This window comes from Populus alba, chromosome 3 (genome assembly GCF_005239225.2).
Source record: "Populus alba chromosome 3, ASM523922v2, whole genome shotgun sequence".
Lineage (NCBI taxonomy): Eukaryota > Viridiplantae > Streptophyta > Magnoliopsida > Malpighiales > Salicaceae > Populus > Populus alba.
In genome coordinates, this window is record NC_133286.1 from 16,053,247 (window position 1) to 16,066,662 (window position 13,416).

The following is a 13,416-nucleotide window of genomic DNA, read 5'->3' on the forward strand; positions in this document are numbered from 1 at the left end:
AACGGATTGCAACCGAGTTTTTAATTGGGTTTTGCCGGGTCAACTTGTTGAGTCACTCGAGTCATGACTTTTTCAATTTTTTTTAACCCGGCCCGGTTTCAGCTCCAAGTTAACCTATCGGATCATACTGGATCATGACTTTTCATATTTTTTTCTTTAATTCGGCTCGGTTCCTACTCCAAGTTGACCTGCCGGGCAGGACTGGTTTCAAAACTATGCAATTAAATACTACTATTGTTGTTTAAGAGAGTATATAGGTACGTAGGTAGCTAATAGCTATTTGGTCTTTGGTCAAATGTCGGTTGTGAATCATGCATGAATTTTAATTTTGTTCCCTACTGATTTAACCTACCATTTTATTGAAAGATTTTTCTTGTTAATTTTTTTGTTCCAACTTTGAATCTCAATTCATGATTTACTCTGGAGTTATTCTTCTCAACTAACACATGTTAATTTTTTTTTTTACAAACGAGCACATTCAAAAAATTATTTGAGAAAATAGCAAAGATTTATAAGTTGCCTTGTTCTCAATAACATAATCTAACGGGCTATGTTATTTTCAAAGGTACAATTTATTAACTAAAAAATTAGAATGAAGTCCTTGAATTCAATTTGTTCCGTCCTAACTAAACCTTAAATCCAAACATCAAATCCTACCACAAACCTAACCCTTAATCCAAACCATAAACCCCAACACCAAATCCTAACCTTAAACTCTTAATCCTAATATCAAACCCTCATAAAACCTAAATTATTGTTGCAATGTTCATTTACTTATTGTAACATCACAACCTAACATGTAGAACAATAATTTGCTTAATGACCTCTCTTACTTGCATTGCTTCACCCAATATTGTTGCTTTCATTCACTTGAAAATACTTGGTTTTAATTGTAAACAATGTAATTATGAAAACTCAAAATGAGTAAAATAATAATAATATTTTTTTTTGGTAAACCTAAAATAATTATAAAAGTAAAATCAAATACAATCTCATCATTAAAAAAAAAAAACAACATATAATAATTACATTTAACTAGCTCTATCATTAGTACTTCTCCTATAACTTGTTGATGGGTTGGCTTCAACCACATAATTTCTTGAAACTTATATAGGTCCTTGATTTTTAGTAGCCTCATTCTCAGCCACGACATCATTTAGAATTGAAGCCTCTTCAATCACATCAAGTCTAGAACGACAAATTCTGAACCAATTGATGGTCAGGGCATGTCTCACAATATTAATCTAATACCCTAAAAGATCTTAACCTAATACATTAAAAATGACATATATCAATTTATAATATATAAAATTCACCATTTATTGTATGTTGAAAAAAGAAAACAAACATACACTAATTTTTATGCCCCAACTCACAAAACTCATATTATATACGTCTTTGTCTAGGAATACAATCCCAAAATGACATGATAAAGTGATATGCAATCTCCATGTACACATCAACTAATTTAATGTGATACACCTCTTCATAGATTTCTAACTTCCATGCATGCAACTTTAAGATATAATATTTGATGTGCTAATGCCTTATTATTGTCATTTTTACTACAATGACTTATTGAATACAACTCATTATTGGTGTCAACATCAAGTGAGATGTTTTGTTGTAACCCAAATCATCACATAACATGATCATAAAAATGCAACTCAATCACCTCAAAAAAATACAAGGGAGACCATTAATGTCCATGTGTGACTAGCCAATTTGAAGATTTGAGGTATAACTAAGAGCTCATCCTTAGTGTAAGATGTTCGTCATTCAACTTATTATAACATCAAATCAATATATCTTTTTATAAACAATTTGATATAAAAAATAATATATAAAAAATATGAATATTTTTTCTTAACTTATACCTGATGAGGTTGGTGTTGATCTAACTCATTGCAGTAAAATAACAAGATAAATATTGGATTATCTTTAAACATTCTAGTTCCACACCACCTAACATTACAACTTATAAAGTTATTATAATTCCCAAACTATTATAATTTATGTCCTGATAAAAAAAAAAGATTGTCAATTACCTAGATTTTAATTGGAGTGATAGTCTTAAATTTTCATTGATCATCTACCTACCTTTTTCATAAGAATTTTCAATGTGCAAATGTTCCCAAAACCATATCTATATATAATAATATGCAAACTATTAGTAAATTTCTCAAATTTATTGTTTCCATATAAATGAATTATAATAAATTAAAATATTTTGTTTTAATTATTATATTTATAAAAGCAACAAACAACTCTAAATTCATTGTAAGCTTATTATGCATCCATTACACAATTAGCAATATAAATTGACAAGAATAATAAACCGCCACTATATTCTGAATATGATTAAGCTACTCTAACAATAGTAGATACATAACTAACATTACCTATATAAAATCTGTAAACAAGATACTATCAAACATATACATGATATATGCTCTAGTATATCAATGTAACATCTCCCCACTCACGTCATTAGATGGTGGGCTTGGAAAGTTCTATTCAAGCCACTTCAACTTTATGTTATGCTTTTTCACAGCATTAATGAAGGGTATATGTCCTAATAAACACCAATATAAATTCTATATTTTTATCAATCCCTCACTGATCATAGGCTATCCATCAATGAGCAAGCCAAGTGAAAAAACATCTTGGAGTATAGGTATCATTTTATTTACACGAAGATGAAACATATAAGTCTTACGCCTTTATCTCTTAATTAATGCACCAATCAATTCATGATTTAGCTTGATATGTTGAAGGCAGGTGATGTCATAGAGGCTTGCCTGCATGATATATGGTGCTATACATAGATGAAGATTCATTAATCTATGATATAAAAAATAGATCTTATTAGCGATATGAAAATAAATCAAATAACAGAAATATTAGTATGATTATAATATTGTGAGCATGGTTGAATATAATAAAAACTATACTTACACATCTCGACCATGTATCCTTCGATTTATAACGGTCCTACAAGTATAGAACTGACCTATCAATAGAATAAACTATAAAACTATTTTTCTCAATGTGTTAGGCATGTATCCACCATGTTGGTGGACTTCATGTAAAACTGAAGCATAACTCTTCTTAATATGTTGGCCATTACAAGAGCATTTATCATCAAGTTAAAATATAGGTTGAGCGAGGTGGATATAATAACATCATTGAATGAACGGAATTTTTTTTACCTGAAGAGAATAGGTTAAAAAAAACCATTTGGCTCAAGATACAAAAACATTGATATGTGCCCAAAATTTTATATGTTGTATAACAATGAAGATACAAGTTTCACCAAGTGCAAAACTAATGAACATACTTAGTATAAACCAAATACTAGTAGAGGAAAGACACTTATTGCATATAAAAAATTAAAATACTTTTCAATCACTTCTCGAGTGCAAAGGTTATTTATGTCTTCAAAGACATCCAAGCATATGAGGCACTATTTATGGGATGCAGTGGATGAAGGACCTTTTAAGTTTTAACCCATTTGAAATACGATCTTGAGTTTTGGTTGGAGGCTAAAACAACCGACGGACCCAGTAAAAATCAGGTTTATAATATCTCTATGACTATGACTCAAGATATAAGGTCAAGCTGTAGTCTTTTAACTATAAGCACCCCACAACCTAACATGAGACAACCATCACCAGCCTTTCATGAGTTGGTTGAAGAATGAATTGTTGCTATGATTGTTGATCTAAAGACTAAAAATGGAGGTGTGGCATGAAGAATGAAGTAAAAAACAATGAGATGAGATGAGATGAGATGATGACATATGTTCAGTCATTATCTTCTCTCTAATAAACCTCCACAAGATTTTCTCTCTCTCTCTCTCCCTCTCCCTCTCCACCTCCACATGTAACTTCAACTTCCTTTTAATGTGTATAAACATTTATAATTAATTTTTACTATTAAATTAATAATATAAAATATTTTGTTCAATTTAATTTAGTTATTTAATGTTGTTTAATGACACTTAATGTCAAATTGTTTGATCTAAATAAGAATATATTAAAAAAAATAAATTATTAAAGTATCATTTGAATCATCAACAAATATCAAAATTATATCAATGATTTTGTCGGAAAAATAGGCCAATTTTCTCGGAGAATTACATAGTGTTGTGAACTATTTTGATATAAATTGATGAATTCATTAACATAACTTGTATATCAATGATTATGTTGGTCAATCCATCAACATACATGATATATTATTGATGGTTAGTTTGTTGGTGCTATGTTAATGAATGAGCCAATAGAAAAATGATCGACACTTATTTTTGTCACCGATGCAAATATTTTGTTAGTGATGTGTTTCCATCGGTATTTAAATAATTAATTAAATTATCAATGGATATAAAATCCCCAATAAGACACTCGCCAATGACATGTTTCTATTAGTAAATATGTTATTGTTTTTTATACTAATGAAAATACAATGTTTACACCGACAAAATATTTTGTTAATGTAAGTCAATTTTTTGGTTGTGAATTGATAACTAATTGCTTCAATTCCTATCTAATTCCCTAGTTAGTCTTAAAAATCAATGTAAAGCCCTTATTTATCAAATTTATAAATTGCTTTGTTTTTAACAACGCAACCAATTTTATGTAGTTTCTAAATATTTTTTTTTGTTATGTGTCAATCTACTATTATATATAAGTTAAAAAAAACCCCATTTACTCTTGACATGCTATAATAATTCAAACTATTAATTCAAGAGATTAGCCATAATGATAAAGAAACATACCTTAAATTTGGTTATGAAAAAAAAAAGTTTTATAATTGTTTTTTGAATGTTAATAAACTATCATTCTTATTGTATCAAAAGTGATGTAATTTGTTCATATATGTGAAAATTGACACGATAAAGGTGTAAAACCAAAAACTCCTATCCAATTATTTTTGTAAAAAATTGGTTTTTTTTATAGTAAGAATTAATTTTCATGATATTAAATGACTTTTCTTGGTTTGTATTTTTAGATTGTGAAACTAAATAATTCTACCAAGTAAGTTATAATCGAAATAAGAAAAAGATCGGAGACTAAAAAATAATGTAACATCATGCTAAAATAATTATCATAATAGAATTATCATTGAGGTAATAATCTTGTCTCAAAGAGCCTTCCTAAAATCAATTTCGTCCACTCTTGGTCCAATTTCTTTCCCTTTTTTTTAATGGGTACATGGCATGTAAAATTACATCTAACATAAGGAGTTCGTAGCCATGCACATGTGAACGAACTTATTTTTAGAAAGTTGCTTAGCATGTTTCTTAGGCGCATACATCATTTAAATCTGGGTACGAAAAATCTTAACTCAAGAGAATTTACAAAATTCCAGCCAATAAGAAACAGGGCCTCAGCTCATTTTCAAATCATATACTAAATGCATTATATTAGGAAAAAATAAACTCTTTTTTTCCCAGCGTTAATGTTTGAATGCAAACCTAACTACTGAGACATCAAATTCTGACGTTAGCGCATTTAGTCATTTTCAATTTCATTAGTTACTTCCCGAGCTTGGAAGTCACAACCTATCCGCGTGGGACAGCTCCCAATTGCCACAACCGGCAAGAGCTTTCAATCTTTTCAATTCCTGCTACTTGCTAGTTGCCTGCCTACACACGTACAGCCACACTCTATGGTCTATTCTTCATAGGTAAAAGGAGCTAGGGCAAAAATAAAAACAAGAAGGGCAAACTACAATTATGTCCTTCCCCTATTGATTGCACCAACGCTGCACTCAACCTAGGAAAACTGTGCCCATCCATTCTCTCCATCGATGGGATGATATCTGCCTTGTCAAATTACACGTCGTTTTCTTCTTTTCTAATTGCCATTTTTAGTTGCGCTAGCTCCTTTTAGTGCCACCTTCGTTATCTTTATAATGTAACTACATTATTATAGAAACATTCTCCTTGAAACTTTCATTTCTCTTCGACACACATCCACTGGGAATAGTCTTCACCATGAAAGACACCACCAAGTACTCAAAAGTGAAAAGTTTGTGAGCATAGAAATTGGAGAGAGTGAACTTGCCTCAGATTGTTGTGTGATCTAAAAGGAAAAACCAACGTCTAATCAATAAAGAGGAGATTGGCACATGCAGTCTTGATAGCTTGAATCCAGATTCCAAGAGGTAATGTTAGTGCAGTTAGTGTGGGAGGGACCTAATTGAGACCTACCTAATAGGTGGAGGGCGTGTTAGTAGTTCTCCCAAAAACAAAAGCTAATTGATGACCAGGGACAAGAAGCATATTCTTATGTGTTGAGATGAGATCACTGTAGTGGCCTCTGTGGACCCGATATCTTATTTTTTGAGTTTCCCTAGAATCTACGCAATGCATGTAAAGATCCCTTGCTTGTTTTTCCATTGCCATATTGCTTCCCGTTGGATGGAAACTTTACTACCGATTTGTTGTAGGCGCTTCAAATTTCTTGCAAGTTGCTGGCTGGCGACCACCGACTCCTTTTCTCTCTTTGACCACCGATTGAACTTTTTTCCTCTTACAAACTGGGTACTTAAATTGGTGGAACGAGCTAGCAACTCGGTGAGACCGCGCAGGTCCCCCTTTAAGTTTCTATACTCGTTTTCTGCCTGGTAGAATGGGCGGAGCACATGCATTAGACCAGGCCGGAAATATCAAAGTCAAAATTCTGAATCTTACAGAAAATAAAGGAGATAAAATGAAGGCTGACCAATATACAGAAAGAAGAAGAAGAAGAAGCTCTATCGCACGAAAATAAGAAAACTATGAAAATTGAAATTATCGGGAGTTTTACACAGAAGAGACAACCCCCTCCTTTTTGGGTTACACAACCGGATTAATGCATGCTAGGGTGGATATACGATTGAGAATTTATAGGACGAGTAAACACTAGCACTATATTTCAAGATAGATCAGTCCCATTTAATGAAATCCTTAATAAATTAAATTAAATTAAACAAGTGGCCGGAGTGGCAATTCGGAGAGTTTGGCTATACCCTATATATATATATATATATATATATATATATATATATATATATATAAGTTGAGAGGTCTAATAATATAGAGGTGACCCCTAATTCCTTAAGGCGTGCAGGAAGGGAAGGGGACCGTTTATGGCACTCATGACAACATCCCAATGGCTCGAACTATAACAATCACTAGAGGATTCCCACCCCTGCCAGACGATCGTGACGCCGAGGTTTATCATTTCTGAGCTTCTCTTGTAATAATAACAAGAGACACAGTTGCAAATAATTAATATGTAGTACAATGTAGCATATATACAATATATTAATAAAAAAAAACCCAAACCATGAGGTTGTGTTCTTTGTTTCGATTATATTTAATTTCATATGTTTTTTTATATATTAAAAGGAATAAAGAATTTGAATTCTAGATTCTACTTCTGTGATTCTTATATAATTAAAGAGATTAATGCTGCTACCATGTATAAAATATGAAACCTTGAGTTTTATTTTACTAAAAAAAGTAATAATCAAAACACTGGACTAACATGTGTTTATGCAATTCTAAACTCAATAAAAAAAAAAGCTGACAAAAGGTTACTAATCACATCAACTAAGAGAATATATACTGTGGAGGCCAAAACTCACCGGAAAGCCTACAAAAATTCGAGCTCTCTAAACAACAAGCAATGCTCATTAATTAAGTTCTGTACCTTAAGAGATTTACCTTCGCTTATCCATCCAATTTAAAGCAGAAATTAACTCCCATTAACTTTTTTTTTCTTTAAAAAATAAACCCAATAATGCAGCCCGGTATAAGATGACATGGCCGACGAACGAGTCTAAGCAAGTCGGCTTTATCCAAGGGAATGTATAAAATACAAATTATTGGTCCATGATTTATCGTATACGTTTTTGACTTTGTAATAAAGTCAACTCAATGGAAATGTAGTAACAGCAGCCAAAAAAATCCAGTCTAGCTAAATGGAGAAGCCTGAGACTTTCTAAGTAGGCGCTACTCTCCTTTAATATATATACAGCCTGCCTGGAATATATCCTTTCACAGGTTCCATCTCTCAAAATCTACTCCAACCACAAAGTCAGCCCCTCTCCCTCTCCCTCTCCCTCTGTTTTAGCTGATAAATGATGAGTGAGTTCGTTTGTATGGAGGACAGCTGGGATCTGCACGCTGTGGTAAGGTCAGGAAGCAGCACTAATTATGAAGATTTTGCCAACATCAAGAACAACTCACCTTCCTTGTTTGCTCCGTTGAGTTTTTATCAAGATGAGCTCTTAAATTTCCAAGAAACTCCAACAGATTTTGATGGACTAGATGGCCTTTACAAGCCCCTTTACCCTTTGTTGCACCAGACCTTTAATTCCCCAGAAAGCAATATCCTTAGTAGCAGTATCAGCACTGGTACTTTAGCATCCATGTCTGTTCCAAAAGAAGTTAAAGAGAGACAAAAGGTGCAGAAAACGAAGCCTGTTTCTCCTGAATCTGCTACTTTTGCAAACACTGTTGATGCTACAAGTGGGGCCAAATCAAAAAGGAGGTCAGTAAATTTATTCAGAATTTCAATTAATACAGTTTCTTTTTAATTTAGATTTCCTCGACTGTTATCGATGCAGCTGAGATTAATTGATGTTAATCTTCAGGAAGAATCAGCACAAAAAAGTGGTTCAACACGTGAGAGAAGATGGTCTCTCATCTGATATGTGGGCTTGGCGCAAATATGGGCAGAAACCCATCAAGGGATCCCCATATCCAAGGTAAAAGAAAACTCTATTTGTTTGTCTATTCTGAGTTTTCTGTTTGTCTGTGGTCAAGCAAGGTTATAGAATCTAATAAATTCTACCCCTTTCCTACAAGCTACAGCGTGGGTAGCCTGGAAATGGTACAAATAGTGCTGCCCACATTTATTGAAGATTTATTTTTAATTATTTAATGGCACTCTAACATTTGCTTTGACGAACAACAAACAGGAGCTACTACAGATGCAGCAGTCTAAAGGGATGTTTGGCAAGAAAGCAAATGGAAAGAAGCCGTACAGATCCATCAACATTTATCATAACCTACACAGCCGAGCACAGCCATGCCCATCCTACTCGAAGAAGCTCCCTCGCCGGTAGCACCCGAACCAAGCCATCTATGCCTAAAGAAGCCACCAAGAATATTGAGCCCAATATGCCAACAATAAAAGACGAACTTTCGCCGAATTTTGATGGTGTTCTCTCCCCAACAACCCCTTCAGTGACTTCCATTGAAGATGAATCGGTGCAAAATGCGTGTATTAAAAATGAAGAATTATTAGATCAAGGGCAGGTTTTGGACGAAATTGCCTTGCCAGATATATTATTCAGTGACGAATTATTTCCGAGTATAGAGGATTTGGAAGGGCTTCTTCTGGATGAATTTGCAGATTGTCGATCATCCAATATACCCGCAACTAGCTCTTAATTAATTGTGGCCGCGCACTGTACTAGTTAACTCAAGGAGAAGCTACACCAGAAATTAATGAGCTTATTTAGGATTAAATTTTCTTTTTCTCCTTGTTTTTTGTTGTAATTTAAGTTTTGCATGTTCGAATCTATCTTGAAATAGAAGATTTCAAGATATATCAGGAATGAGCAGTATGTTAGGGTTTTAGAGGACAATGTTTCTGTATCTAAAACAATAATGGGCTCAACATTCACCTGTTCTTGATCAACTGCTGCAAACATGATACTCTGTCATTATCTTTTGCTCTTCTTCTTTTGTTTTTTTCCTTTACCAGGAAAGAGAAGGACTGAGATCATAGCATCTCCTATCTTCAACGAGTTATTTTGTTATGAGCAACTTGGATTTTTCGAGAATTTTCTAATGCAAGTGTGCCACTATATCACTTACCGTCCATCATCTATCCAACTGTGATGGAAAATGACATTAATTAATCACTTTGCTGGATAAGCTTAACTGTATATGGACCCAACACCATGTTAATTTCGGCGTATTTAGCGTATAATAATTGCTTTTTAAAATTAGCATATTAAAATTAATCGTTTAAAAAATTTCAAATTATATATATAGAATATGGCAAGTAATGGAAGAGGAGAGGAAGTTTTAATTGATTGCTTACAAAAATACCTAAAAAATCAACTCTCATGCTTTTAATATTTGGACCGTACACAATCTTTGGTAGACAATCTTTGAGTTGGATCAAAGGGCTGGTACGTAACTTGAAAATCTAAGAAGCTGGAGGATTTGGTCAGTGAGGTGGAAATAGATCGAACCACATGGTAGTTCTTACATGTTCTCCTCCAGACGGTCCTAGATTAGATGCAATGTACCTTGTTCAGATTAGGACTAGAAATATGTTATTTATATGTTTCAATGAACCGCTCGTTCACATGAACTGATTTAGTACACACGTAATTATTTGCTTCTAATTTCAATTAGGTTTATATTAACATCTTCGGGTCCCTTAGGTAAACAAAAATTTATTAATTCAAGGGCTTAAACTACACCATTTCATATATTTTTTTCATTTTTCATTATTATTTTCTTTTCTTTACATTACTCTCTTATTAGAGGATTTTTTATTCTGATAAAAAGTTATTTTTGCAGAAACAACCTAGATTTTTTTTATCTTTACATTACTCTATGACTTAATTGGTATTAAAGAATATTTTATTACGATAAAAAAAAAATTGCAGGAACAACTGAGATAAAATCTGCATTTAAATCCAGACACTTGAGATCAAGATGTAGCTAAGAAAAGTCTAATTCGATGTTGAAGTTCTTACGAATTCTTCGGCAAGAAAATTGTTTTAATTATTTTTTAATGAGCTTGAGAAGACTTTCAAGTGTTTACACGCGGTTTTCAATTTTTTGCTTCTCTCTCCTTCTACGTAGCCTTAGATTTTGCTAGCTTCTTAATTTGACTATTTATAGCCAAGCCAATTACAAGTAATCACCTTTTTTTTTTTTTTTTGAGTTATGTGGGTGTCCGGGCTAGCTTGCACATACCACGACTAATCCCACGGCTCACTAAACATCCTACAAACCTAGTGAGCATAAAGCACCGCGGGGTGACAGACATGCATGATGAGATTTGAATCCAAAATATAAATAAAAAAAACAAGTCCCTTTAACCATTTGACCAAAACCTCAAGTGCATTAATCACCCCTTTTGTTTTGCTTACCAGGAGTCGTTTCAATCTGTACAAAACCACTCCTCGGAACCAATGCACATACAAATGACTCCACATCACTCTTAAACTTGTCCAAATCCTTCTTCCCACCATAGAATTCAATTAACAGTGCCTTTTTTATTTTATTTTATTTTATTTTAATTTTAGTCACTTAACTTTATTGTTTTTTTATCTCATCCATCAATTTGATGTGATGTTTTGATATATATTTTTTTTATCTTTTTATATTCTAGGTGTTTGATAAATTTTTTAATTCAAATTGGAGATTGATTTGATGAAATAAGTTTTAAATTTTTAGTATTAAAAATAGTTAAGAAATGAAGGACACAAATAATAATAAAAAACATAAAAATAACGGGCATTTTCCCTTTTTATGTTAAAAACATCATTTTCATCCCAATTGTCTTTATTTAGATATTTTTTATCCCTAGTCTTTGAGTTCTGATAAAATAAAAAAGAAAATAGTTGAAAAAATAGGAAAGGAAAGAAAAAATGATTAATTAATCACATTTTAACAACAAAAAAAATTAATCTTGGTATCAATATGTTACTATTAACAAGAGTAACATTATTAAGGTATTTATGAACTTTTATTTTTCTGGAAAAAGTAGATTGAAGTTAAGGAAGAATTTTTTATTCAATTTAATTTTATATGTTTTGATTTTGAGATTGGAAATTAATTTATTAAAATTTTTATAGTGTTAATCAAGTATTTTTCAGATAAAAATAAATTAAAAATAATTTATTTTTTTGATTAAAAAAAATGACTGTCAAGCTACCTTTCTTATGGTCAAAATCTGAATCATCAAACAACGTGTTATTTTTTTTTTAATTAAAAATGAAAGTGTTAAAGACATATCATCCACCTAAGACAAAAAAAATAATAATAAAAAGGGCTACGCACATGTGCATGGCTTTGAAGTCCCATGTCGGCATGATCTCCTAGATCAATGTGCTTGACTTTATTCTATATTTCTTTTTCAAAATTTTAATTGAAACATGTTATAAAGTAATTACTTAACATGACATTTTAATTATTGTTCAATCTTGCTATCATTTTTAAATACTATTATAAGTTCTTATGTCAATGTTAACAATTGCCTTTTTAATTATACTGTACCTAATATGAATAAATAAATAAATAATGTGGTCATGATTATTCAATAAAAATAATTTTTTTCTTATTTTTAATATATTATTTTCATAATTTTATCAGTTTTTTTTTTTACTTTCACATACAAAATATTAAGATATTATTTTAATATTTTTTTTTATTAAAATTTCTTTATAGATCATGATAATAGTGCTTCCAATTAAAAACAATATGATTTTATTAAATAAAAAAATTATTAATAAAAAAAGAAGTTTAGATTAAGAAAATATTATTTTTTTACTTATTTTGAATGGTTAAATTTTTTAACAATTATCTTTTATTAAAAAAAAAGTTCTATGAATAAAAAAATATGTTTTATTCAAATAAGAAAACATAAATAAAAAAGAATAAATATTTTAATAAAATTTAATTTTTACGAGTCAACATATTTTATATTTATTTTTATAAGAATTAGACAAATAATATGTTGTTTGTCTTATTAAAAAGAAGCACGAAGTTTTGGCTTTCGTCTAAGGGTAAATGAAACATCATTGGACCTTTTATTTAAAAACAAAAATAAAAATAAATTAGACCATACATTATCTGTCTTTTTAAAAAATATATATATATATAAGATGCCTCATTTGCTAATTCAGACTTCATCCATGGGAGAGGCGGCTGAAAAGCCTGGTTCAAGGTTTTTTAGACAAAAAAACAAAACAAAACAAAACCATTTTGCCTTACTGATCGTGATTGATAAGATGATCTATACTTGTCTACCAAATCAAACAGCTGTATGACATTCTTAACGAGTCAGCCATTCTTAATGATCGTGATTAGCAGGTTTGTCATGAGAGAGAGCAGAGCGTCTCATCCATTTTACTCTCTGGTTGGAAGGCAATTTCCCAGAACGTTGCCCTTCAAAAAAAACTAGTTATGATTATCATTTTTTCTATCTAAACTAATTTGAATATGTTAAAAAAAAATTTCTATCTAAATAGAATTCTAAGCTGTAAAAAAAATCATGGAAAAACTAGTTATGATTTTCATTAAGTCATTGAAAGCCCGACCTACCCGAATTTTCCGAGAAATTCTCTTTTATCCTTTTCAATTAGATATTGTGAGTCAATTCCTTTTTA

The 13,416-nt window shown here is 31.3% G+C and overlaps 1 protein-coding gene across 1 annotated transcript; it reads left to right on the forward strand.

Annotated features, from left to right (window-relative positions):
* The first annotated feature begins 8,008 nt into the window (after positions 1-8,008).
* Positions 8,009-9,735, forward strand: LOC118028423 (WRKY transcription factor 22). The gene is made up of 3 exons (XM_035031987.2): positions 8,009-8,546; positions 8,650-8,763; positions 8,977-9,735. The coding sequence occupies exons 1-3, from the start codon at positions 8,134-8,136 to the stop codon at positions 9,449-9,451; spliced, it is 1,002 nt and encodes a 333-aa protein (XP_034887878.1). The 5' UTR covers positions 8,009-8,133; the 3' UTR covers positions 9,452-9,735.
* The last annotated feature ends 3,681 nt before the right edge of the window (positions 9,736-13,416 follow it).